Raw genomic sequence first — 26,132 nt, 5'->3', positions numbered from 1 at the left:
AACTGAAAATATTGGAATCTTATCCTAGAGCAATGGCATAAAGATCATTATTATTTTAATGGCTTCAAAGGAACTCAGAAATTGAACATAATGCAAAACACAGAATTTTTATTTTAAATGAAACATCTGTAGGATCTCTGGAATGCAAGTTAGACTTTCACCCTTTAATAACATAATGTGGGAATGTGCAAATGCTTTCAAAAATGTTTAGGCAGTCTCTTCCTAATCACAAGTGGATTTCTGTCTCAAGCAAACATTTCAGCAAATATTTAGGCTGCTTCAATACGCAAATGGTTTTGCAAACATTTCCACTAGCCAGCCACTGAAATCACTCCAGAGCTCCTGACCAATAGGAAAGTTTGCAAAGGAAACATAAGAAGCAACTGGCTAAGGGAGCATCTGGGAGAGCAGGGGGACCGATGAATTGGCAGAAATACTGTCTTAACTACCCACAAATAAATGTTTGTTTTGTGCTAACACCTGAAACAAAAGCTACTGGTTATTTAAAATGAAACAATTGCTTGAAATTCTCCACCAAGGCTTTATAATTCTTGATTGATAACAACAACTTGGGAAGGACATGGCTGATCACCAGGCATCCTATTTCTGAGTTGAATAACTAGTAAATGTTGTTAATGACTGGACATTAAAAAATGAAAAATACTTAAGGAAATCATAAGAAGCAGTATAAACATTTTAAATGTAACAAATGATATACAAATGATGGGGCCCTCCGATAATTCAATAGTTAAGAAAAAAGTAGAGTAATCTCAGACTTAGTTTCCTGGGAAAACTAAGATAGTAGGTAGATTGTCCTTTATCTTTTTTTAAACATAAGATAAAATGAAGTTCGTAAGATCACAGAGTTTCCTGATTATGCTAATTAGCTAGATCCAAACTGTATCAAAGACATTTGCTAAAACTACAAATACATGACATAATTCCAAATGTTATAAGCAAAGATGCCACCTCCTGGCATACCACCTCGCATCAGACCACAGTCATGGAAAATTAAAAGACATATTTTGGTAAGCTGGGAAAAACTTTTACAGAAATCAAATTACAAAAAGAGGGCAATGTCAGGATAAATGGTTTTGAGAAGCTGCTTCTTTTTACTATCCTGGATGGAAACACCAATGACTGAATACCCTTAGAATTTTCCCAAATTCAGGTTGCTAATACTATACTAGGAACTACTTTGGAGCATATGAGTTGGTGTATATTTGTGAATTTTGTGGGAGGAGAAAACTAACAGTGAATTTATCAAAACCAACAAAACTTTTAGCTTAAAAAACTTAAATGATCTGTTTCTCAACAACTAACCTCTCTGATGGACACTTGTTTCTTCACTTCTGCCATCACTTCCTCATTTACACTTATTAGAAGTGGTCAGAGATTTCATCAGATGTGGTTTTGACAATAGCAGTAAAGTGCCTTAAGCCACAGATTTTAATTGAGCCCAAAAATACAGATTTGGGGGAGGGGTGGAGAAGAGAGACCCAATCATAGCAGGAAGCTCTTTAAAAGGAAAAAAAAAAGAAACTATCTTGAGCAGATACTCTAGACTTAGTTGTACTATATAGAAAGAATTTTTTAAACACTCTATAACATATAAGAATTAACCTATCTTTTCAGATTGCTTACAGGTGACATTCTACCATCTGGATGGGCAGTGTGCCCATAGAAAAAGGAAACTAAAAAAGTAAAACCTTCTTCTTCTTGTTAGTATAAAAAGCAATATGTGTTTTAAAGGCAAGAGGAATGTGCCACACTAATCTACAAACACATAGACACACATACACACACCATGCACGTGCACACACACACACAAACATGTTCATATGAAAACTGTGACAAAACAAGTTTAAAAAAAAATCAAGTGACTGAAACAAATTCTGTTTCTTGGAACACTATCTGATTAATGGAAAATGAAGTCCTCATCATCCTTAACTACAGTTTATACAAAAAAAAAAGATTTGCTTTAAAAAAAAACAAGAAATGAGTGATCATACTAATAATTTCACTGAAAAACTCTCTAATGTAAAGTGTGTCAAACTTTTTGTCCCCTACCAAGGAATATCTTCACATACTTTATTTCTACTGTTATATAATTTGGAGAATTCACAACATAACTTTAAATAAACAGTTAATGACAGCTTATTAACTCTCAAAAGTTGTTTTATATTACTTAAAAGTATATATATTTATGATGATTTTATAGTTTGTAGACAAATATGTTGGGGTTTTTTCTATGCAGAAACCTTACGTGAAACTTTTCATTTCAGCATAAATGATCTAATTTACTAATGGATACTGTTTCTTTTCCCTAAAGTTCAAGACCTGAAAACTGGTCAGAAACCCAGAGTAGATCTTTCTTTTCTATTTTTATCGACCAAAAAAATAACTAATATATTTGAAGCTGATATGGCAAGATACATTCAGGTGAGTTAGTCACAAATGGTTATTCTAAGATGAGAAGTTCCAAGTTCAGATGACAACTCAAAAATCAAAAGCTGTATATACTGAATCCTTGAATATACCTCCATGTAGGTTGGGGTATATATTTTGATTGCATAGTTTCTAACACAATTAAGTTTGAAGCATAATACTGAATGAGAGGCAACAGCCAAATTAAGTACAAGTAGAACAGGCGCATTCTCTAATTCTTACAGAAGCACACAATCACAGTAGATTGGGAGGGAAGGGATATGGAAGGAGGAGAGAACCTATCCCATATAGAAAAAAATATTGCACTTGTTTTGTCTTAGACCTTACAAGTAACACATCAAGAGAGGCAAAGGAAGATCTTATCACAAATAGGTTATGAACAGAAGCCAGAAAACCATGTGGAAGTATAAACTGTTGTGGCATAACTTTGCCAACCATTGGATTGAAGAGAAAGACTTTGCTTATCTACTCTAACATGTTTTATGTTACTATGCAAATTAAAATGGTTTTAAAAGAGAAAATGAAAAAAATAAATAAAAATAAAGTGTTTCAAATATGTATTTTTAAAAGTTTACCAGAAATCCTTATACTTAGAGGGAGGAAAGTCCATTTATTAGTATATTTTTTAAAAAAATCTATAACCTGGTGTTTCCAGCTAAGCACTTATCACATCTTTTCCTGTAATAGAAATTTGGTGGTGGTGGTGGGGGGGGTTTTAAAGAGTTAAAGACTCCCTACCATTAATTTGCATCTGGTGCTTTTAGTGTGTGTGTGTTTTTTTCTTCCCTGAAAAGTTGGCAGAGCCGCCGATTTTCCATAATGCAAGCATTTGGGAATTGTGAGCGGAATGAAACCGATCCAATCTCCTGACTGCGACATGAATTTTCATTAATTACAACCTTGTCAGCAAAAGCATTATCAAAGCTGAATATGAAAATGCTAATGAGTCCTCATTTGCATATTTTTCTTTGTTGGAATGTCATTAATTATTACATTTTATGATGATGAATGCAGCTGTCGAAGCTCTCCGATGCATAATTAGCCATCAGAATGCCAGGAGCCGATCAGCATTTTTGGGTGAAAAAAAAACAAATTTCACTTCCATGCTCCATATCCCTATTCAACCCCCACCCAACATACATACCAAAAAAACAAAAAAAAAGCCAAAAAACAAAACAAAACAAAACAAAAAAAACCCAACACCAAAACTCTGCCCTGATGACGACAGTACTGAAGCCCTGTATTTTAAGGAAGTTGTAAAGTGGGGGTTGCAGTAGAGGAAACGTATTTTTGCTTTAAAATTACTTTGTTTTTCAGACGAGCAGAGTCTTATACAATAGATGCAGTTCTTAATAAAAAAAAATCGTTATTCCAGCTTAATTAATGCCACGCTTAATTATAACACCATGATGTCAGCGGTTTTAATTAAGTATTGGCTCAGTTACAAAAAAACTCCTTGTTGCAGTAAGAGTCACTATACGCAGATTTGTGCAAATCACTTCTGATTTTTTTTTGGTCTTCCTTGGTTCATGAACTATTCAAATATTAACAGCCAGCATTAAAACTCTCTACAAACACACGCATGCTCACGTGCGCACTTGCTCACACACATACACACACACACATACACTCACTCACACACAAAGTGAAGGGGGAAAAAGTACTTTCCTACTACATTACTTGGATAGACTTTAGAGCTTACCTACTTGACCACTTTTTTGAGCTAAAGTGTAAGTGAAGATGACAAAACATAGCTCATCCTCTCAGCCGCTGGGAACGGTGTTTATAAGTAAAAAAAGAAAAACAACACAGAGCAGATGGGACCATTACACATGACCAAACCAATCAATCACAGATGAAGGGCCCAGGTGCAGCGCAGCCGCGCAACAACGCACCATTTCACAGTCTGTCAGACACATACACATGGTCGTACATGAGTGACCCTCCTCAGCTCCCCCAGGACCTCATCTGGAGCGCTTCTCCCCTTTCGCCTGCCTATGCTCCAACTGACGTCTTCATAATCGCCCTGTCTGTCTATCTGCTTTAGCTCTAGAAAAGAGAAGAGAGTGGGGTGGGTGGGGGAAGAAATTGAGGGGCGATAAGGATGGGGAGGGAAGGTAAGGATAGAGGCATAAATAAATTCTCATATATAAGGAGTGCAGCCTTCTTCCCTCTGGCATTCCCAACTTTAATCCCCTATGCTCCCACCCCTTCAAAATCACCTCTCTAAACATCATTAAGCTCATTCATTTTTAAGGGTGACTGCTTCCTTACACTGCCTCAACTGCCTCCCATTAGGAATTGGAATTTTATTTGTGATTTGCCTCTACTTGAGTAAGATCTCACAGTAAACTCAATATAACCATGATTAGATTAGGAGGGAAATTTGGTAACTACAAGTACTTTACATACTCCTTCAAAATCAGGTAAAATAATGTCTGTGGTATTTAAAAGCCACTTAATTTAAGCACCAAACTTATAACTTAAAATTTTTACCTTTAAGTCATTTCAGTGGTCCCAGAAGCCTTATGCTAGGGACTGACCCAAGAACTATTGAAGCTAAATGAGGTTCCACACATGAGAATGACAACATAACTGTATTACAACTCACAAGTGGACAAGCTAAGGATGGGATTTTTGTCTCCACCCTCAAGTTCCTTCTTTGTTTTAGTAGTTGAAAAGTATAATCTTCAATTTAGTTGAAGTTCAAGTTATTTTTAGGTGGGTTTTTTTGAAGGGAAAGACAACCACACAGCTACCAAAATAAGTAAAGAATTCTGAATCTGATGAAGAGCAGGAAGAAGCAATTTAGTCCAGCCACTAACCTTGAGAATTTCAACTTATCACCAATTGGCTTGATCATGTCCAAAGAATTCTTCAAAAGTACAGTTATATGTTTTAATAAAAGATTCATTGTCCTGATTCAAATGGTTATATTTTATAGCAGCTTCTGTACTCATGCTCTATAACAGGACCAGAATGACATCTTTCCAAGACATGAAAACATTGATAAGTTTAAAAGTTCCATCACCACTGTCATTATATATATATTACACATGTGTATATGTATAAATGTAAAATAGTATGTCTTAAAAACAGCTTCAAAGAATTATGTCCACAAATGCTCATGACATTTTTTTTCTAAATTATTTTGCAAGATGGCTTTGATGGAAAATTTAGATTATGGACAAAAAAAGAGTTCAAGATTCAAACATTAATATGTTATCACGTTTCAAAACATCAGAGAATCCAGATAGGCTAAAGGCCAATTATATCACTGATACATTTTTTTCATAAATTTATTAAAATATCAAAGAAGTACAGGCTAAATTGGGGAGAAAGTCCCCACCCAGAGGTAGAATGCTATTCCATCTGAAGGCAGAGGCAAATCTACACAATACAAGGGAGGCAGTTTAGATTCATTCAAATCAACATTTTGTTTCCTTGAGAGCAGAATGGGCCCTGCCATCCCTCAATTCAAACATGTTGTCATAATGGCTTTATGGCATGCTTTGGCCTTTTTTTTCCTCTTTTGAGAATTCAGTAAGTTCTGTAAACCTCACCCATATTTTTCTACCAACACATTAGTTCTTTGGAAATTTTTACATATTGTATTAATCATGGATATTTGTGTTCCCCAAAGTGTCCTACGATTTTTATACTAACTCCTTATTAACATTGAACCTCATCTTTAAACTCTAGAAGAGGTAGAGAGATAATATTTATTAAAATCTTCCTTGGTTATACAGAAAAAAATCATCTAGTATTTTGTGTGTGTGTGTTGTGTGTGTGTGTGTGTGTGTGTATGTGTTTTCCTCAAGGAATAGACTCTACACATTTGCATTAATAAATTTCTATTTTCTAGCTCAAAAGAAATTGCAGTACAAAAAGCAGATGTGTACGTTGGATTCTTTCAAATTAAATTTCCAAAAGCAGAGACTATTCTAGCTCAAGATCAAAGGCACTAAAACACGATCTCCTCCCCCTTCCAATATAATTACAGAGATTTCATTTCTTTTGTTACAACGAGCACAACAGGTAAATCTTAAACCTGAAGGATAATGATCAGGTGTTACTGCACAGCTACACTGTGTTGCAGAATCCCTCTGTTCTGTATTCCTGCTGTTTAAACTACCACTCTACAGGAGGATGGGAAATGCCTAGCCGCTATTCTACATTTTATTCTTAGAGATTTGTTTCCTTCCCGACATCAAGGAAAAGTGGAATAAGTCTAAGAACAACCACCTTACAGAATAATTCTGCCAAAAAAGTGAAAGCTTCTATCTCTATCCTATAATACATATTAGGAAAATTATGAAATGTCATCATCTAATAGATAAATATCTCAAATGTCCTAGAAAAAGACAAGATCCTAGGGATCAATCAAAGATGAAATGTTCAAGATACATAAAATGCTAGTTGCTAAGAAAAAAAATGTTTTGCTTTTAATGATAAAATTGCCTATTTCTTTTAGGAAGGTAAAGAATTATGAAATGGGGTTTAATGCCAAACCCCACAAAAATAGAAGACATTTTTGGAGACCAAGAGCACATAAATACCCCCTGGGCTTAAACCTCCTTGAGAGTAACTGCTTTTCCCCCTATTACATATGTATTTCTAACTCCCTTTTAAAATTCCTGATACCTCATTTCATCCTTTGCTGCCCATAGGCATCTGTTCCCTTTTAATTATTTGCCATTTAGAAAAACTCTACTTAAATTCCTTGTGCATCTGTCCTTTAGTGTATGTTTGTGATGCTTAAATTTGGTATTTGATACCAAAGCAGTCATATATTTAAGAAAAAAAAAACTTTATCATCCCAGAAAAAAAAATGTTTCAACAGAACATTCTCATTTTCAAGTGGTATGTAGGAAGTAAAATAAATATAACTTTCTTTGTATACCCTAGTTTACATCAACACTTATCCAAGACCTACAGCTATTTACAAGGTCTCACTAGACCTTGTAGAAATAATATGTGTTAATAGTTATGCTGTGGCTTAAAAACACAGGCTTTGTATGCCTCACTTTTTAAGTAGCTAAGATCTTACACCTCCCAAACTATCTTTTCTTGTCTATAAAGCTGGATTAGATATAATGGATAATGGATTAGCTATAATATAGACACTAGAAGATTGGGAGGTGGGGGGGAGTGTTATTTTAAGCTTGAAGGATGAGGATCAAGAAAAAAACTTCATTTAGAAGATGAAGCTGAATTTTGAAGTAAATAAGGGATTTAAGAGGTAGAGGCAAAGAGGGTGGGCATTCAAGTGTAGGAGATAGTAGTAAAAAGGCATGGACTTAGAAGATGGAGTTGGTGTGTAAGAAACTGAGCAAAACATAGGTTGGACTACAGTAAGTGTCCTTGAGTAAGGCAAAGTAAACTGTGTACAACTAGGTTGGAAAGGTAAGTCATAGCCAGGTCATGAAGAGCTTTAAAAGCCAAACAGAAAATTTTAAATGTGTTCCTACAGTCAATAGGGAGTTTGTGAGGATAGTAAGATGTGAGATCTGCACTTTATGAAAAAAAAAAAGACTTTAGCAGTTTCCTTAACATATTTTGAAGTGGTATAGAGAGCTGAGTCAAGGAGATCAATGAGGAAACCATTGCAATAATCCAGGAAACAGGCCTGAACTAAGGCTGTGGCTGTGTAAGTGCAGCAAAGAGAATGAATGAGAGAGATGTTGTGGGGCTAGAAATAACAAGATGGCATGAGTGGATTGAGGAAGACTGAAGAGTCAAGAATAATGCTGATGCTGCAAATAAGGATGACAGGAAGATGCCCTGATAGAAATAAGAAGTCTGGTAGCAGGGCGAGGCAGAGAAGATAATGAGTTCTATTTTGGACATGTTGAACTGGAGATGAGAGATGCAGTTTGTAATGATAATAGGCTATTGGAGATGTATGACTAGAGCTCAGGATAATGACTAGGGCTGAATATGAAGATTTGGGAGCAATCTGCATAAAGATGATGATTAAACACATGGCATCTGATGAACTCACCAAGTGAAAAAGCACTGGAGATGAAGAAAAAAGCCATGGGCAATGTCAACAGTTGGGCAACACCAACACTTAGGGAATATGATAGAGATGATAAACCAGGAAAGGAAACTTAGAAGGAGCTGTCAAACTTTTATGAGGAGAACCAAGAGAGTCAAAGTGTCATAAAAACCAGAAGAAGACAGTTTTTTAAAACAGTTTCAAGTACTGTAGGTTGGCCAAAAAGAGGTAAAGAAGTGTCTATCAAGTATTTATAGGAGCTCTTTTTGTGGATGCAAATAACCACCACCACTGGGGAAACTAAAGGGTTGTCCATCAATGAGGAAATGGCTGAACAAATCATAGTATATGAATGTAATGGAATACTACTGTGCTTTAAGTAACCATGAAAGGGACAGTTTCAGAGATACCTTGGAACACTTGTACGAACTGATGCAGCGAAGCAAGAACTAGGAGGACAATTTAAAAACAACAACAACAACAACAACAAAACAATGTAAAAATAATTTTGAAAAACATAAAAACTCTGATAAATGTGAGGATCAACCATGATTGTAGAGGACTGACAAAGAAGAATCCTGACAGAGAAATGAAAGACATGGCCAATAAGGGAATTCATCTTGCTTGACTATATTACAAGAGTTTTCTTTTACTTTTTCCAGTGGGGTGAGTGGATGGGAAAAAAGAAAATAAATGCGTATTAATTGAAAAAATAATTAATTTAAAAAGAAGTGAATGAGAGGAGTGGGATTTAAAGCAATGACTATAGGCAGTTTATTCTATGAGTTTGGCTGTGAAATGAGGAGAGAGAAAAATAGGATTTTTTTTTAAGGATGGAGGATACCTGGTCATGTTATTAAAGGGACTGAGGAATGATTGTTGCATAAATCTACTAGAAAAGCTGGAAGAGGAGGGGATTAAGGATATATGTTGAGGGGTTTGCCTTGTTGAAGAGAAAGAATACTTCATCAGAGATTGGAGTAACAGAGAGAATGGAGTTTTATATCAAGAGGTGTTGAGATATAGAGAAGGAAAGAAGTGGGAGCTCCTAGCATATGTTCTTTTTTTTCTCACACTAGTAGAAGGCAAGCTGAGAGGGTAGGGATAAAGGGTGGTATGGGAGACTTGAATAGATAGGAGAAGGTTAGGATCACACTGACACAGCCAATATGTGTCAGAAGCAAGACTCAAGGCTAGGTTTTTTCTGAGGGCCAGCTCTTTATCCACTCCCCTAGGCTACCTCTCATGCTAAGCTTACATAATCAAAAACAAGAGACACTCTTAAAATGACACTCAACTAATTTCAGTTCAACAAACACATATTAAATGTCTCTATGGCCTGAACCTGAGGTGCTGCCAAGGCGAAATGAAACAGAACCTGAAAACAAGCTCCTACCTCAGAGATGGAATGGAAGCCACACCTTCCAACCCTCTGGCTGGCACTAACCTTTCCATGTTCCCGCTTGAAGGTATCCTCTGTTGTACTCTGATGGTGCCACAAAGCCCCAGAGCTCAAATGAGGATTGTGGTGTGGACCAGGTAAGAAAGGACAATAATTTACATGAGGCTAGAGAACCTGAGATATTAGGAAGAGAGAATTCTGGACAGTGAAGAACGGGACTTTGAGAGTTTCTAAATCTTAAGCATATTGGCAAAGAGAACCCAGATAAATTGTACCTTGTATTTTTTCAAACAGATTTTGATTTGGCACAAGCTGGTATTCAAAGTCTGTCGTGTACCACTGGGATTTGAAAAGCCAAGGGACCTTTCAAAACAGAAGGCAACAAGGGAACTTAAGGGGGCATGAAGAAGTAACAGAAGGGGAAAAGGAACAGATACTCTAAAAGTCAATAGGAGGGCTAAATGTGAAATCATGGTTTTCAGGGGTTTAAAAACAATGGTGGTCTTTGGAACACTGAGCAGAAAGCTATTTCCCTATCTTTAACGTGTTAAGGAAGAGATAGCATAGAAGAAGAAATGAAAGGTATAAGCATGGAAACATTAGGAAAAAAGCATAGTAAAAACAGATGATTACTAAAAATGAAACCACTTTTGCCCCTTGTAATAAAGAATATACGTTTCTGCCATTTTTACCCTGACTTATTCTTTTTATTGTTCCTAAAACCTTTTTTTTTATCTTTCATAATCTCTTTTCCTACTATTTTGCTTGAATATAACAAGACTCACAAAACACATGGGTGTTAAACTGGCCAGGATTTCAAATACAAGTCTAATTCCAAACAAGAGGTATAATCAGCGAATATAAAGACTTGCCAGATGTACACAGTTCTAACAATAAGGTGATGGTTCCTGCACACAGGATTATAGAAACAGTCTCGTTCATAGTCTACAAATTGCCAAAAGTTTACTTTAATTTTTACCTCTAATCATGCTTCACTAAGTTCCTTGCTTTGTCTTACTAGCATTACATATTGTGTTGCAGTTTGAAAGACTTTGATATCAGAAATCTTATATTCATTGTTTGTTTAACATAAGTCTTAAAGGTTGAATAGGATTTTTAACTAGTCTCACTAGCTGACATTTGTAGGAGCTTTATAAGCATTATGAGCTGTATGTGAGTCTGCTTAGCTCACTTATTACAATAGGGTGCTTGTAAATCATGTGAAGAGTATGGGTTGCAACTTGGCTGCAGATGGGTCAGTTAAATTTACTCTGCTCCATGAACACTGACTACACCTCTGCCCCCTGGACAGCTGTCTTGAAAACCTACATGCAATTAGTAGTAAGGAGTACAAACTGTGGAAGGATGAGATCAAAGCCCTTATCTTTACTGGAAAAACAACCAAAATATTTATTCTATTGAGGGTTAGCAGCATACAGAAATTTTTTCATTTCAATCAAATTCATTGTGTTAAGTTCTTTAGTTCTTTCTCTGGAGGTGGATAGCATTTTTCATTAAGAGTCCTTTGGAATTGTCATTTATCATTGTATTGATCAGAGCAGCTAAGTCTTTCACAGGTGATCATCATTTCAATATTGCTGTTACTATGTGCAATGTTTTCCTGCTTCTACTCACTTCACTTCACATCAGTTTATATATCTTCCAGGATTTTCTGAAACCATACTGCTTGTCATTTCTTACATCACAATACCTAAAGGGAAAATAAAGTCGTATCCTACAAGAGGAACCTATGCTTTCTACCAATTGCTCAACAGTTTCAGTTCTGTTTTCTGAACTTCTCCCTCTCCAGCTTCCTTTCTTCTTGTCTAGAATTTGTCTCTTGTGTGTTCAATCAAACGCAATACTTTGAAAGTCGTTCTATTTTCTGCTATAGTCCTTTAGAATAGTGTTGTATTATTTCATAACATTTATTAGGGTTTCACAATATGGCAGGCACTGTACTGGCATGTGCCAAGATAGAATTCCTGCCCTCTTGAAACCCTCTTGAAACTTATGTTTTAAAAGTTGTGCGTGCATAAATGACATTCTGAATCAATTTATAGTAGTGTTCATTGGAACATAGAGATTGAAGAGTTCTTGAAGCCTCTCACATATTTCATAGTGTTATTCAGAATTCCTGCCACTCTAGGACAAAGCTAAGTAGACAATTGCTGTTCCAAACCTATATTTCTTAACTTGATTTCTTATTGTAATAAAATTTATTACCTATACAGTAACTCCTGAATGTTATTTGTCACTTATTAATTCTGTCAAAATATTTCTTAACTTCAATCAAAATTACCTTCTGTAATTCATCACAAGTGATTCTAGGCTTTCTAAAGTCCTCTTAAACTCTATAAAACATACCTTCTTTTGTTTTACACCATAGCAGTTTAGTACACTTCTGTTTGGTAAAAACAAAAAAAAATAACAATAAAAATTATTATTAGTGCCTTATTAGTAATACAATACAATCATATCCATTCAAAGGGATATGCTTCTCTAACATTAATGGAATGTCATGTGTTAAGTACTCTTCCCTGACAGAGAGATTCCTTTGGCTATAATGTTTTACAGCAAAAATGTCCAAACTGAGATATGCTGGAAATGCTGAGAAACAAAGTTGTGCTACACTTCTGGTACTTTCCCCAATAGTGAGATGAGATTTTTCATACAGGTATTCCCTGATATAGTTTCTTACATACAAATAGCTACCCTAGCACAGGACCCCCAGCTGGTCAAACTTGGCTGCTATTACTTGGAATTTGCATCTCCTCCTAACTCTTTTTCCTTCCCTTTCCCATCTCCCTACTATCTGAAACTGACTTTCAACTTTCACCCTGTCCTTGGCTTCTCAACTATGGAGGGTAGGCCTAAAGGGGCAGTGCTGGTGGTAATGAGGGAAGAGGTAAGAAAAGAGGAAAGCAGGCACCTCGGGTTTCTTTCTTCTCCCCTTCCCTTCAACCCTATACTGTCAGTATTAGTTTTATCTTTCCTATCCTGAACCCATTTTCTCACCTTCTCTAAACCTGAAACCATCCTCTCAGTCTCAATCCTGCTTTATATGCTCAAGTTCCTGTTCTCATCCTTCACCATGCCCAACACCTTCCACTTTCTCCCCTTAAAGTTCCTCGTTCTTAAGTGTTATTAATAAATCTTCACTGTCTTTGTCAAAGGCTGTCTTTACAAAGATTGCTTCAAGAAGTAAGTAACCAACTTTGATTTGGATCAAATTCACCTACTTATTGGTGGTCATTTGGACCACAAATGCTCCTGGCATATCTTCTAAATAAAGCATTAGACTCCTCAAATGCATAAAAGAATGGCGTAGGAATACAAATACTTTCTCAGGTAAAGCACTGATGTTCATTGATGAAAATGATCTACATTTATTGAGTATATGTGCCAGATGAAACTCCCTGCCTTACTAAATACAGCTCACAGGAGAAATCATCACACATATATGCAAAAATATTAATATCCACTTACTATTATTTTATACATACTTTATTTCTCATGTCAATAAAATGTTGAACTGGAAGCTTCCAGCAAAAAACAATATGATAACAAAAAATATAGAGGAAAGCGGACCATACTTGAGTAGGAAGACCTTCCCAGGTCTGCCACTTGTTTTTTGTAACTTTGGCAAGTTAATTCATCAGTCTGGGCCCCAGTTTCCTGATCTGTAAAATAAGAGGTTTATGAGTCTATCAGTCAATGAATAAACTGAGGTGCCTAAGGTACCTGAGGGAGTGAAAAGAGCCCTGGATTTGTAGTTGGAGAGCCCAGGTTTAAAATGTGGCTTTAATTAACCTAACATTAATATGATACTTTAAAGTTTACAGAACACCTTCATTCAAACCTCACAACAACCCCATGAGTCCAGTAAGATATTATCCTCATTTTATCAGAGAATCAGAGAAGTTAAATGACTTGTCCCTGGTCACACATGAATGCATGGACGGATAGATGGATGGATTAATGAATGGAAATATTTATTAAGTACCTGGGGAGGTGCAGCTCGGTGGTACGTAGATAAGGCACTGGCCTTGATGTCAGAGGGATCCGAGTTCAAATGTGGCCTCAGACACTTGACACTGACTAGCTGTGTGATCTTGGGCAAGTCACTTAACCTCAACTACCTCGCAAAAAAAAAAAACCAAACCAGACAAAAACAAAACCAAAAAGCACCTTTGAGATAAAAATACAAGCAAAACAGTCCCTGTTCTCAAAGACCTTACATTCTAATAAGGGAAGATAACACAAAAGGGCACTAGAGAGTGAGGGACGGGATACTATAACTTCTCTGGATCTCAGTTTCCTCAACTGAAAAATGGAGGCATTGATCTAAATGATCCCCAAGTTTCTTTTAAAATCCAAACTCCAGCATGTCCATAGTTAGATGGTCAATTTCTTCATTATACGTTATGAACATAATGTCAATTTTTTTTTTTGGTGAGGCATTCGGGGTTCAGTGACTTGCACAGGGTCACACAGCTAGTCAGTGTCAAGTGTCTGAGACCAGATTTGAACTCAGGTCCTCCTGACTCCAGGGCTGGTGCTCTATACCACTGAGGCACCTTGCCACCCCTATAATATCAAATTTTACTTGACGTTCTTTCACTTTGCCTTTTAATAATTCTTAACAAAGAGCAGTAAGAGTCTGTGATACATAAAATATACAATGGAAATGCAAAAAGTAAAATGGAAAATAAGTAATCTTATAAGCAAAGAAGTAACCCATTTTGTTGCCAACATATTACAGGTGTACACCACACGAGCAGATTAAAATTTCAACTGCAAGGGGTATGACGACAGCTCTGTGTCTCTGATGTGATCAAAAATATTACACTTGCATAAAAAGCCTGAGTCAGACAAAGAACAGCACAATGTGATAATACCAAAGGTAATAATCATAATTACATAGTTGTAAGTTAAAGTTTGCTTAGTTGAATTCTACTAACTTGGAATTTTATATTATTCTTATAGGGGTGGGCCAGGTTCACCTTTACTAAGCCAACCATTTCCTCATGTACAAACTCATGGTACAAGACAGCAGGAGAAATGTGAAAAATGCTTCAAATGATCAAATTCTATTCAACTACCTGGAAGCACTTAACTAGATACCTAAAGGACAACACTGTACCCACTTACATTCAAATAATTAGAGCCATTGTGGTGGGTGGAGTATACCGGAGCTGGCGTCAAGACAGGCCTAGGTTGGAAGCCTGGCTCTGACTTTTACTAGATGTATGATTATAGGCAAATCATTTAACCTCTGGGACTCAGTTTTCTCACCTGTAAATTTAATACCTGTGGTACCTAGAATGCTTTACAGGATTGCTGCTGTCATCAAGAAAGCTCATTTACATAAAGAGCTTTGAAAACCATAGACTAAACACATTGTAAGTTATTATTGTAGAAGTGATTGTTACAAGTACTCTTTATTATTCCCTAAAAGTCTTTTCCAAAGGAAATAATTCCCCTTGTTCCTTCCATGTACCTTCAGTTTTAGGTACCCAATGTAGTGGAAAATACAAGCACATCTCATCTTATTGTGCTTTGCTTTACTGCGCTTCACAGAAATTGTGCTTTTTTACAAATCAAAGGTTTATGGCAACTCTGTGTTGAGTAAGTCTTATCAGAGTCATTTTCCCAACAGTATGTGTTCACATCATGTCTCTGTGTCACATTTTGTCATTTCTCACAAATCTCAAACTTCATTATTATTACATCTGCTATGGTGATCTATGAGCAGTGATCTTTGATATTATTATTGATGCCCATATAAGATGGCAAACTTAATCGATAAAGTTGCATGTGTTCTGACTACTCCACTGACCAGTCAGTCATGCCCCTATCTCTCTCCCTCTCCTTGGTCCTCTCAATTTCCTGAGACACAACAATATTGAAATCACACCAATTAATAATCCCACAATGGCCACTCATGGAAACAATGCATATGAACTTGATAAGACTTCCAGACATAGTAGGGAGAAGGGCCTGGTGCACTATGGTCCACGGGATCACAAAGAGTCGGACATACATGAATGACTCAACAGTAACCACAACAAATGGCCTCAAAGTGTTCAAATGAAAGGAAGAGTCAAATGATATGTCAAATTTCATCGTTGTCTTATTATAAGAAATTGCCATAGCCACCCCAGCCTTCAGCAACTACCACCTTAATCAGTCAGCAGCCATCAGCGTCAAGGCAAAATCCTCCTCCAGTGAAAAGATTATGACTTGCTTAAGGCTCAGATGATGGCTAGCACTTTTAAGGAATAAAATATTTTTTAATTAAGGTATGTACATTGGTTTGTTTTTTAGCTATAATATTATTACACACTTATACACTGGGAAACAAAAAAACTAATGTAACTCGCTTTATTGTGACATTTGCTTTACTGTGGTGGTCTAGAACTGAATCCACAATATCCCCAAGGTATACCTGTAATAAAAATTGTGTTTTTAAAAAAAATTTATATTTTTATTTGAAATATTTAAATTTAAATACATAATTGGTTTTGATAAACATTTTTTCTCCTTTGCTTTTTTAAGTCTTTATTATTTGGGGGGCTTTTCTAGGTATAGAAATGTGGAGGGATACATTCAGAAATGAAGATGATGTAAGAATTTTAATTTGAATTTAATTGAAAATTTAATATCTGTATATATATATATATATATATATATATATATATATATATATATATATATATGTATATACACATGAAATCTATAGGTCATTTAAATTTTCCTCGAATTTGATCCACCCTTCCCCACCAATAAGTCTAAAACAGAGGGGATTTTATTTATAAGTTTTTATTCTCAGGTTCAAAATGAATGAAGAATGACCATATATGTTCTATATTTACCAAAAGAGTTCAATTTAAATATATATATATATGTATATATATATATATATATATACATATATATATATATATTTTTAATTAGGTGTTGAAAAAGGAATATCTTTTGATAGACTTTTGTTTTTGCCCCCAGTTTTTGCAGAGAATGTCTCATTAATTAGAAATAGATGGAAATCTGAAAAAAAAAAAAAGAAGTGATCAGGTATTATTCTGGCCCTTCTTTCTGTGAAGGTTGTTATTATATTAACTCAAATGTGTTTTCTTGGGGAATGGAAAATAGGAAGGAGAAAAAAAGAGACTAATCAATTGAGTTTCATTTACCTATGCGAAATAATAACTAAAGAGGTGTGTGGTGATTCATTTTTTAATATTTAAAAATAAATAAACATCAAAATAAAAGAGTTCAACGGTTCTAAAATATAAAGAGACAATTTTACACACTCAGATAGTATAGAGTATGTTCCCCAGTTCTCAGAGGTATTCTGCTGGCCACTGGAGGGAGCCTATATTTTTCAGTCAGTTATAAAACTATACTGGAATAAAAGTGGGAAAAATATTTTCAAAATTAGCATAAGGCAAAGTTCGGCCAAAACATGGTCCTTAGTTCTCTCCAGAGCTTTATTTATTTATTTTTTTTAAGTAAAGGTTTTTGTCTTCATATCCCCAGAACCTAGCACTGTGCCCTGAACATGACTGGCATTTAGTAAATGTTTGTTGAATTGAATTTAAGGCTTTGCAGGGAATTTATTTTTTTAACTTTCCTAGCACTAGCAGGCCAAACCATGATCTGGCACTACATCACCCACTCCTGGAAGTCCTTTTAGTTGTTTTCTCTGTCCTTTTTAGTGATTTTTGATTCTGTTCCTCAATAGGAGGTAAATCTCCTTGAGGACAGGCATGGGTTAGTCACCACAGTGGGTAGCTCTCTAAATATGTAGGTATAATTGGTCTTGAAAGAATCTATTTCTCCCATGCAAAATGCCAGGAAAAGTAAATTATAACTTTGGTTCTACAACAAAAGTCAATGCTTATAAGATGAAAGAAGAAAAATTGTTATAACTTGAATCTTTCATGTTTGCATGGATATGTTTAAATCCACTGACTTTCAAAGGCACTTAAAACACTATAGAATGGAAAAGGGAATAAATGTCTTGAAGGGGACTTATCTGGAGCAAAACTCTGTCACTGGGAACAAGGGTAGTATTTAAAATAAACTTCAGTCCTATCATTTTTTGTGGAATAGTTAGTAGAGGTCATACACAGAAGTGTTTTAGGGAGTAAAGTAGGGACAGGTTTTGTCTCTTGCTTCCATCATTTCAGTTCCCTGGGCACTTTTCCTAGACCTTTCCTTATATACTTCAGTGGATTTGGGCTTACAATGTTATGGGTACTCCTTCCAACACTGAAAATAGTGGCACCTCTCATGACCATGTCTTTTTAGTCTCTGGAATTCTTGTTCGTATCTTTCTACAAATCCTTCATAGAAGATCCATCCAATATTCTGGAATTTTCCTCAGGCTTCATGTTATTTTATGTGTACTCCAGCAGCAATCAGTTTATCTGTTATTCCTCACTCTCATCACATGACTAAACAACTTTCTTTTCTAGTCATACATATTCTTGATGATATCATTTGTACCACTTTTCGGGTAAAAGTGAATAATATAGAATACTATTATGATTTAAGAAATAATGAAAAGAACAATTTCAAAGAAATTTGACAAGACCTTTTTGAACTGATGCAGAGTAAAGTGAGCAGAACCAGGAGAATAATTTATACTATAACTACATTGTACAAAACAAATAATTTTAGGGGCTTAAAACATCTAAGCAACCAGTGACCAACCAATATCACAAAGAACCAGTGATGAAGTAAGCTACCCACCTCTGGCTAGAGAAGTGATGGACTAAATGTGAAAAAATGAGATACGTTTATGGACATAGAGAATATGAGAATTTGTTTTGCTTGACTATGCAAATTTGTTACAAGGGGTTTTTCTAATTTTTTGGTTGGTTTTTTTTGTTATTGGTCTTTTGTCCCCAGAGAGAGAAAAAAACAAATATTTATTGGGGGGAAAAGTAATTTAAAAATTCTGGATCTAGGACAAGACATTTATACATGAATGGATTAATTCAATAGGCTTTTCATGAAATTCACATAAATTTTCCACTTTGTAATATTGTTAATATATGTTTTTCATGAATTTATTTTTACTGGGTGTATAATTTGAATGATTTCCTTACAATGCCTATTGATTTCATTCAAGAGTTCTGACTCAAAGAATGGCATTCTCTGGCCATTCTAAATTTAAGGAGTTAATAGGCTATACAAGTAGAGATGTTCTAAAAGCAAATTGGACATGCAGGTCCTTGCCAACAAAGAATGTGGTCTGATCCTTTTTCTGAGGGAAAAATAATGAAATTATCCATTTGATATAAACACTGAGAGATGCTGTGTTTCCTACATTTCTGTCAGGGTCAACAAAACATTGATTTTTATACTCTTTTCTTATGTATATTAAAATACAGTCCTACTTTTATAGAATTTTATAACTGGAAGTACTATCTTTCCTAACTCTAAGTTTAAGCAAAATGCTACTGCTTAGATTTATAGGAGCTCTTTCTTAAACTAGGGCCCATGAACAGTTTTATAATTGGTTTCCTTTGTAATTCTTTGTATTTCATTTATGCATTTATAAAAACATTGAGTTCACTGATTTCCATATTGACAAAAGGGTCCATGACACAAAATATGTTAAGAATCCCTACTATAGACTATATAAACATAGAGATAGATACACACATATATAGACATACTTGTATGTGTATGTCTATATATTTGTATCTTTATAGTATATATCTATGCATATACAGATATTTATCTACAGTTACATTAGTAAGGTCTTTATCCCCTTGTTAAGACCTTTGTAAGCCTTCCCTTATGGAATGTGAGAGCATTTCACATGTAGAGTTACTCCAGACCATTTTCCTACATGCTACCTACACTCTAGCCTTCATCCTTTCACCCTTAGCTGCATTATTCTGCTCACAGGATACGACACTAATATGTGAGCTTTCATCTTATTTTGCCCCAAACCCAAGCCTCAACACAATTTCCCAACAATCTTCATACCTTGCCTCAAAATGTGCCCCCTCCCTCCTTTCTCCTTTATTTGTTGTCTTCCCTATTGGAATGTAAGCTCCTCTGTCTTGCTTTCTTGCATTTGTGTGTCCACTGCCTAGAGCAGTAACCAACATACAGTAAGTACCTAAGAAATATTCTCTCTCTCTCTCTCTCTCTCTCTCTCTCTCTCTCTCTCTCTCTCTCTCTCTCTGTCTCTGTCACACAAACACATACACACACACACACACACACACACACACACACACACACGGGGGCATATATACCTTTATGAAACTTTTGATTCCTCACTGAGGGGACTCCTCTGGCACTTGCCAACTATAACTATAATTAGCATTATCTTCCAGGTGTGAAATGTCCCTTGCTCTTTATTTTTACCCCAAAAGCCATACAAGAAGGTCTCATCCTCTTTGCCCTGTAGAAACTTCATAGGTAAGTATCTGAGTCTGGATGACTCCATTGTATCCAGATTATATGGTTTTATATGTCTCCTTGTTTAGGTAACTTTGAGTAAATAATGGGACATTCTATTCTCATACTCCTATTCTTTCAGCTAATTAATGTGCTCAAAGATTCAGAAGCATAGATCTGGAAGCAAGGGTAAATAGCAACATTTTGTTCCACCAATCATTGTCTTAGAATCCCTAAAAATAAGGGATCATCTCTAACATATATCAAATAACATTTTTCCCATATAAAAGGGGAAAGTTGGGAAGTTATTCAGAGTCAGACCCACAGTATTCCATTTCTACCTTAAGATAGCTGCTAAAAATATACTCTTTTAAAATCTCTTTTGGAAATTTAAGTCTTCTGTACCCTCTTTCTAGTATGAACACCGAGGAGTAACACATAATCATTCATTAACTACCAACTGAAAGAAATGAAATGACTAGGAGAAACCAATCAAGTTTCCTTCTTATTTTGCAAGTCTCTGAACTCAAGAAGCATCCCCTCTAATTGCTACAGTGAATGTCCCTCAATTATATACCTTTCATTCAGTTGTGCAACCATGAACATGTGGTCTACTGTGGAAAATCACCTATGAAAGCCTGCCAATACTTTTATCATGTTTTCATCAAGGGCAACCCTTGATGTTTATATAGACCATTTTCCTAAGGATTTTAAAGTGATGGCCTTTTTCTTTTAAGTAGGGGAGTTTAAGTTCAAATACATGCCATTGATAATCTTTTATATTCATTTGGGATCTTCTCCCACTTAGATATCTTTAAAATTGGATGCTGACCATATCCCAAAGAGATCATAAAAAATGGAATAGGGCCCACATGTATAAGATATTTATAGCAGCTCTTTTTGTGGTGGCAAAGAATTGGAAACTGAGGGATACCCATTAATTGGGGAATGGCTGAACAAGTTGTGGTATATGAATGTAATGTAATATTGTTGTTCTATAAGAAATGATGAGTGTGCAGATTTCAGAAAAACCTGGAAAGACTTACATGAACTCATGCTGGCTGAAGTGACAGAACCAAGAGAACATTGTACATGGTAACAGCAACATGGTGCAATGATCAACTATGATAGACTTAGCTCTTCTCAGCAATACAACAATCCAAGACAATTTCAAAAGACTCATGATGGAAAATGCCATCCATCCATATCCAAAGAAAGAACTATAGAGACTGAATAAAGATCAAAGCATAGTATTTTCACTTTGTTTTTTTTTCTTGTCATTTTCCCATTTTGTTCTGATTCTTCTTTCACAACATGACTAATGAGGAAATATGTTTAATATGACTGTATATGTGTAACCTGTATCAGATTGATTGCTGTCTAGGTAAAGGGGGAGACAATGGAGGGAAGGAGAAACATTTGGAACTCAAAATCTTACAAAAATGAATGCTGAAAACTATCCTTACATGTAATTGGAAAAGAATAAAATATTATTAGGTGCAAAAAAAAAATTGGACTGTGGGTACCTTTAAAATGATGTCACCTACTGAGTCTATTTCTTCTGTAGTTTTTTGGTCACATAGAAGACACTAGTTCTTCCTTCATCTTCTTAAGTCCCATTTCTAATTTCTCATATAGTACTCCAGTGGTACCATTCAAATACCATTCAAATAGTTCTACTGCCATCATTAATGAAAAGTTTGTCATAAAAAATGCCAGAGGCTCTTTTGGCTTCTTATGTGTGGCAATAATTTTGAACTGACTAAACTTTTTTAAATGATCAACTTAGTCAACAACTTCACTTCTGTCCATTTTCCATTGTTCAGAGTCAACTCTTGGTTTAATCAGGTCAAGCTGGAGATGCTGGTGATGGACATCATTCTGAGACTTTTTTCATCTTTGACTTTTCTTCTAACCTGGTATTGATTTTGCCTATGCTCTACTTTGCTCTACCCAATCGATGCTATGACTGCACACAGATTGCTGATTCTAAAATGATTTACACATTGGCGGGCAACCATTTCTTGTTTTTTTCAGATATACTGAATTTCATTTCTTGGGATGTTACTTGGTTCTCATCATATCCAGAACTTTTATTTCTCTTCTTTAAGAGAAAGAATTTCTGAGAGATGGATAGGTATGAAGCCTTTGGGCCTTTTCCTTTTATTGATCTTAGACCTTATTTTCTAACATAATTTTAACTAGTCTCTTAAAAGACTTTTAAAATTGATCCTCAAGTTTCCAAGTGGTTGGATATCTAGGAGCTCTGCCTTCACCACCTTAGGTGGATCTCTAACACGTCCAATTCCTTCTACTTATAGAAACTCACAAAGAAAATCACCTCAGGAAGGTTTCTGATTTTTGGTTTGGAAAGCATTAATCTAGATTTAACTTAAGACATCAAAATTGTAAACCTGTTGAATTTCTCCTTTAGAACTTAAGTTGGGGGGCAGCTAGGTGGCGCAGTGGATAGAGCACCAGCCCTGAAGTCAGGAGGACCTGAGTTCAAATCCGGCCTCAGACCAAACACTTGACACATTCTAGCTGTGTGACCCTGGGCAAGTCACTTAACCTCAATTGCCAAAAAAAAAAAAAGAACCTAAGTTGGGTGTCAGCAGAGTACAACAGGATAAGCACTGACTCTAGAGTCAGAGTATCTAGGTTCAAGTCCCGCCTCTGACACTTAGCACCTGTATTACCTTGGGCAGGTCACTTGATTTCCCTGGGCCTCAGTTTCTTTGTCTGTAAAATGAAAGGACTGAAGTCTAGACTTAGATGATCTTTCCCTGATCCCTTCCATGAGATAATGATTTTGCTCCCTTGTATCTCAGCAAGTTATATAGCTCTCTTATAAACCTTTCATATGATATTTTGCTTTTATTATTATATATGTGTCATCAGCCACTACTAGACTTTGGACTCTGGAAGTAAAGGAACTGCTTCTTCTCTAAACTTTGTATTTTTGCCTAGCCTACATGCTTTGCATACAGTAAGGAATAAAATGTTTGTTGGATTAAAATAAATTAATGAAAACCCAAAGAAATAAAAGGATATCCTCAAAAATGGCTAGAAATAATAATTCCAATTAAATTTGTTTGTTTCACTATTTTCCTAACACAAATTGTGACTTCTCTTAAATGAATGGCTGTTTCTATTTGAAAAACTGCATAAAATGGCCTCAGTGGGCTTGGGTTTGCCTTGCATTAAAAGAAGGTTAGATGACACTTAACAACTAACAGCTTATGAAAAGAAAATTATTAGGCCATGCAAGTCTCAATTAGAGAAATATAACAAAATAAACAAGTTTTATTTGCTCAACTGATAATTCTTTGTAGTTTTGCTAAAGAACATGAATGCACACACTTCCATCAAGAGAATATGGTTAATTGCCTTCATTTGAGGGAGGGGAGAGGAGGTCCTGGCACCATGTAACTTCTTGAGGAATATTGAGTGACTGATCTTAAAATTTAGGATTTTATTAGTCTTCTTATAGTGTTATCCCTTTATCACCTATTTTGGCATGATCCTGATTTCTTTCAGTATTTCTTCTGTCTCCCCTGGGAAATTTATGTCTGTTTCTGGCATCTGTCCCCCATCCTCCTTTGTGAACACTGAGGTGAAAAATTCATTTATTTTTTTAGTAGTGTCTCCATCGTCTGTCAATAAATTACCCTTTCTATCTCTTCAAGGCTTGACAAATCACTTTTCTGACCTCCTGTTCTTTAGGTACTTGAGAAGCAGCTCATTATTATTTATTTTCATCTCATATGCAATCTCTTTCTTTCTTCAACTCTTAATTTTGGGATGTTTTTAAATACTCTTAACTTCTTCCTGTAATCACACCAGTCATCTTCTGTATAACACTTGATGTCAACTGTGCCTCTTTCGCAATCGATGATTGCTTTTTGCCCTTCCGTTTTAATCCACATTAGCCCGTTTGTTGGATTTCATTTGGAGGATATTTATTCTTAGATAGCATAACCCTTGGGCATACATTTATTGAATTTATCTTTGAATAAGCTGTATTTCCCCTCTGTGTGTCTTTTCCTTCACTGCTTTATCCCTTTTTCTCTTTCAATTATACAGTTCCTAATGTTCAACACTGACTGTGAACTGTCACAAAGGACAGAGAAGCTGCTGTTTTAGCTACAGACATTCTGTACTCTTGAGCATCTAACTCAATGATTGGGATGATATCTGGGGTAAAGTGCATTATATGAAGCACACATCTAGTGCAAAAATCTGCTTTGCTCATATCCCTATATTTTCCAAATTTGCATAACTAAGTAGTTTCCTTGTTATTTCCTTTTTTCTAGTCTCACTTAAGACTTACTAATGAACCTAATTGGGTTATCTTCACTGCTGCTAAAATACCCACTCTACCTCTGCATTTCCAACCAAGTCTTTTGTTTCACATAAACTTAATCATGAAATATTTTTAAGTTACTACTTTATATAAAGACTATCACCAGGTCTCAATTAATGTCTAGAAAATGTCCTGACAACTTTTTTCTTCCAATATTATACATGAATGGACCCTCGTCCATTTTAGATTACTTAGTCCCTTTTCTTTTCTCTATTCTTACATCCATGTTGTGTTTCTCCTCGCGTTCTGATTAACAATAATTACCTCATCTCTCCTTATATTTTTTTAAATATTTAATGATTAGTAATTATATCCTTCTACCTATAATATAGTAGTTTCCTTAGAGTATATTTTTAAAAGAATGGAAATAAAATAGGGATATGATAATAGCTAATATTTATTTAATACTTAGGTTTGCAAAGCACTTTACAAATATTATCTCATTACCCTGACAACAACCCTAGGAGATAGGTCCTGTCCATTTTACAGATAAAGAAATAGAGGCTGAGAGAGTTTATGTGACTTGCCCAGGGTTACTTACACAGTTATTAAGTATCTGAGGTCACATCTGAACTCAGGTCTTCCTGACTGCAAGTCCAGCACTCTACTATGCCACCAGTGCATTATGGTGGGTAGAGTGTTAGACATGGAGTCAAGAGAGGCATGGGTTCAAATCCCATCTCTAATACTTACTAGCTATGTGATCATTGGCAAATCACTTACTCTTTTTGAACTTGTTTCCTTATTTGTAAAATGGTAATCCTATCTATACTGCCTAAGTTCCAGGGTTGTTTGAGGTTCAAATGCAATATTGTATCTTAAACACTTTCAAACTTTTGAGTTATTATTATTAATCAAGGAATGAAAATGCTTCTTCATTAGCATGATCATATGCATCTATAAAATTCATTGTTTTTCAGGTAATGATACTATTCAAACTCCACGAGTACATAAATATAATTTGATAACTTGAGATTTTTGGTAAGAGTTAAGGAAAAAAGCACTAAAAGAGAAAAAAAGATGAGGATTTATTAGTATTATTATGGAATAGCCCCTCAAGAATAAGGAAAATGAATGATTCTAATATGCATATAAGAAATTAAACTAGTCAGAACAATGAAAATAGTATATTTAGAATAGTTTTATGCATGTATAGTTTCCTTTAATCAAAGACTACAATACTGTACCAATTTTAAATATGGAGAAACTAAAACCCAAAGACAAAGTGACTTCTTTAAGTTCACCAACCAAAGATTTCCGAGGCTTAGGGAGACCCAGTTCCATATAGTAATTGGTAATTCTTCCAGGCAGCACATTTAACTGGATTTTCTTACAGCCCTAATGTTCCTCTACTGACACTACTTAGAAAGCAATGTATTTACAAACTATAATAGCCTTAAAAGAATTAACGATGAACAATGTTTAAAATAGTCAATTACAGGCTTGTACTTTAAGCAAGCACTTAAAATGGAGATTTAAAATAAAAA

At 35.3% G+C, this 26,132-nt stretch overlaps 1 protein-coding gene across 7 annotated transcripts in view; it reads right to left on the bottom strand.

Annotated features, from left to right (window-relative positions):
* The window catches only part of TCF4 (transcription factor 4), a 443,926-nt gene that overhangs the window by 238,985 nt on the left and 178,809 nt on the right, over window positions 1–26,132 (bottom strand). For 5 of the 7 annotated variants that reach the window (XM_078153252.1, XM_078153254.1, XM_078153251.1 and 2 more), the window contains one exon: window positions 13,448–13,534. The exons of the other annotated variants lie outside the window; for them this stretch is intronic. In XM_078153252.1, coding sequence (XP_078009378.1) covers window positions 13,448–13,534 — 87 coding nt within the window. The remainder of the gene's footprint in view (window positions 1–13,447; window positions 13,535–26,132) is intronic. 7 annotated transcript variants of the gene reach the window in all.

The sequence above is a fragment of the Phascolarctos cinereus genome, unplaced genomic scaffold (genome assembly GCF_003287225.1).
Source record: "Phascolarctos cinereus isolate Bilbo 61053 unplaced genomic scaffold, phaCin_HiC Scaffold_4;HRSCAF=312, whole genome shotgun sequence".
NCBI classification, from domain to species: Eukaryota; Metazoa; Chordata; class Mammalia; order Diprotodontia; family Phascolarctidae; genus Phascolarctos; species Phascolarctos cinereus.
This window is presented reverse-complemented; position numbering and strand designations above follow the sequence as displayed.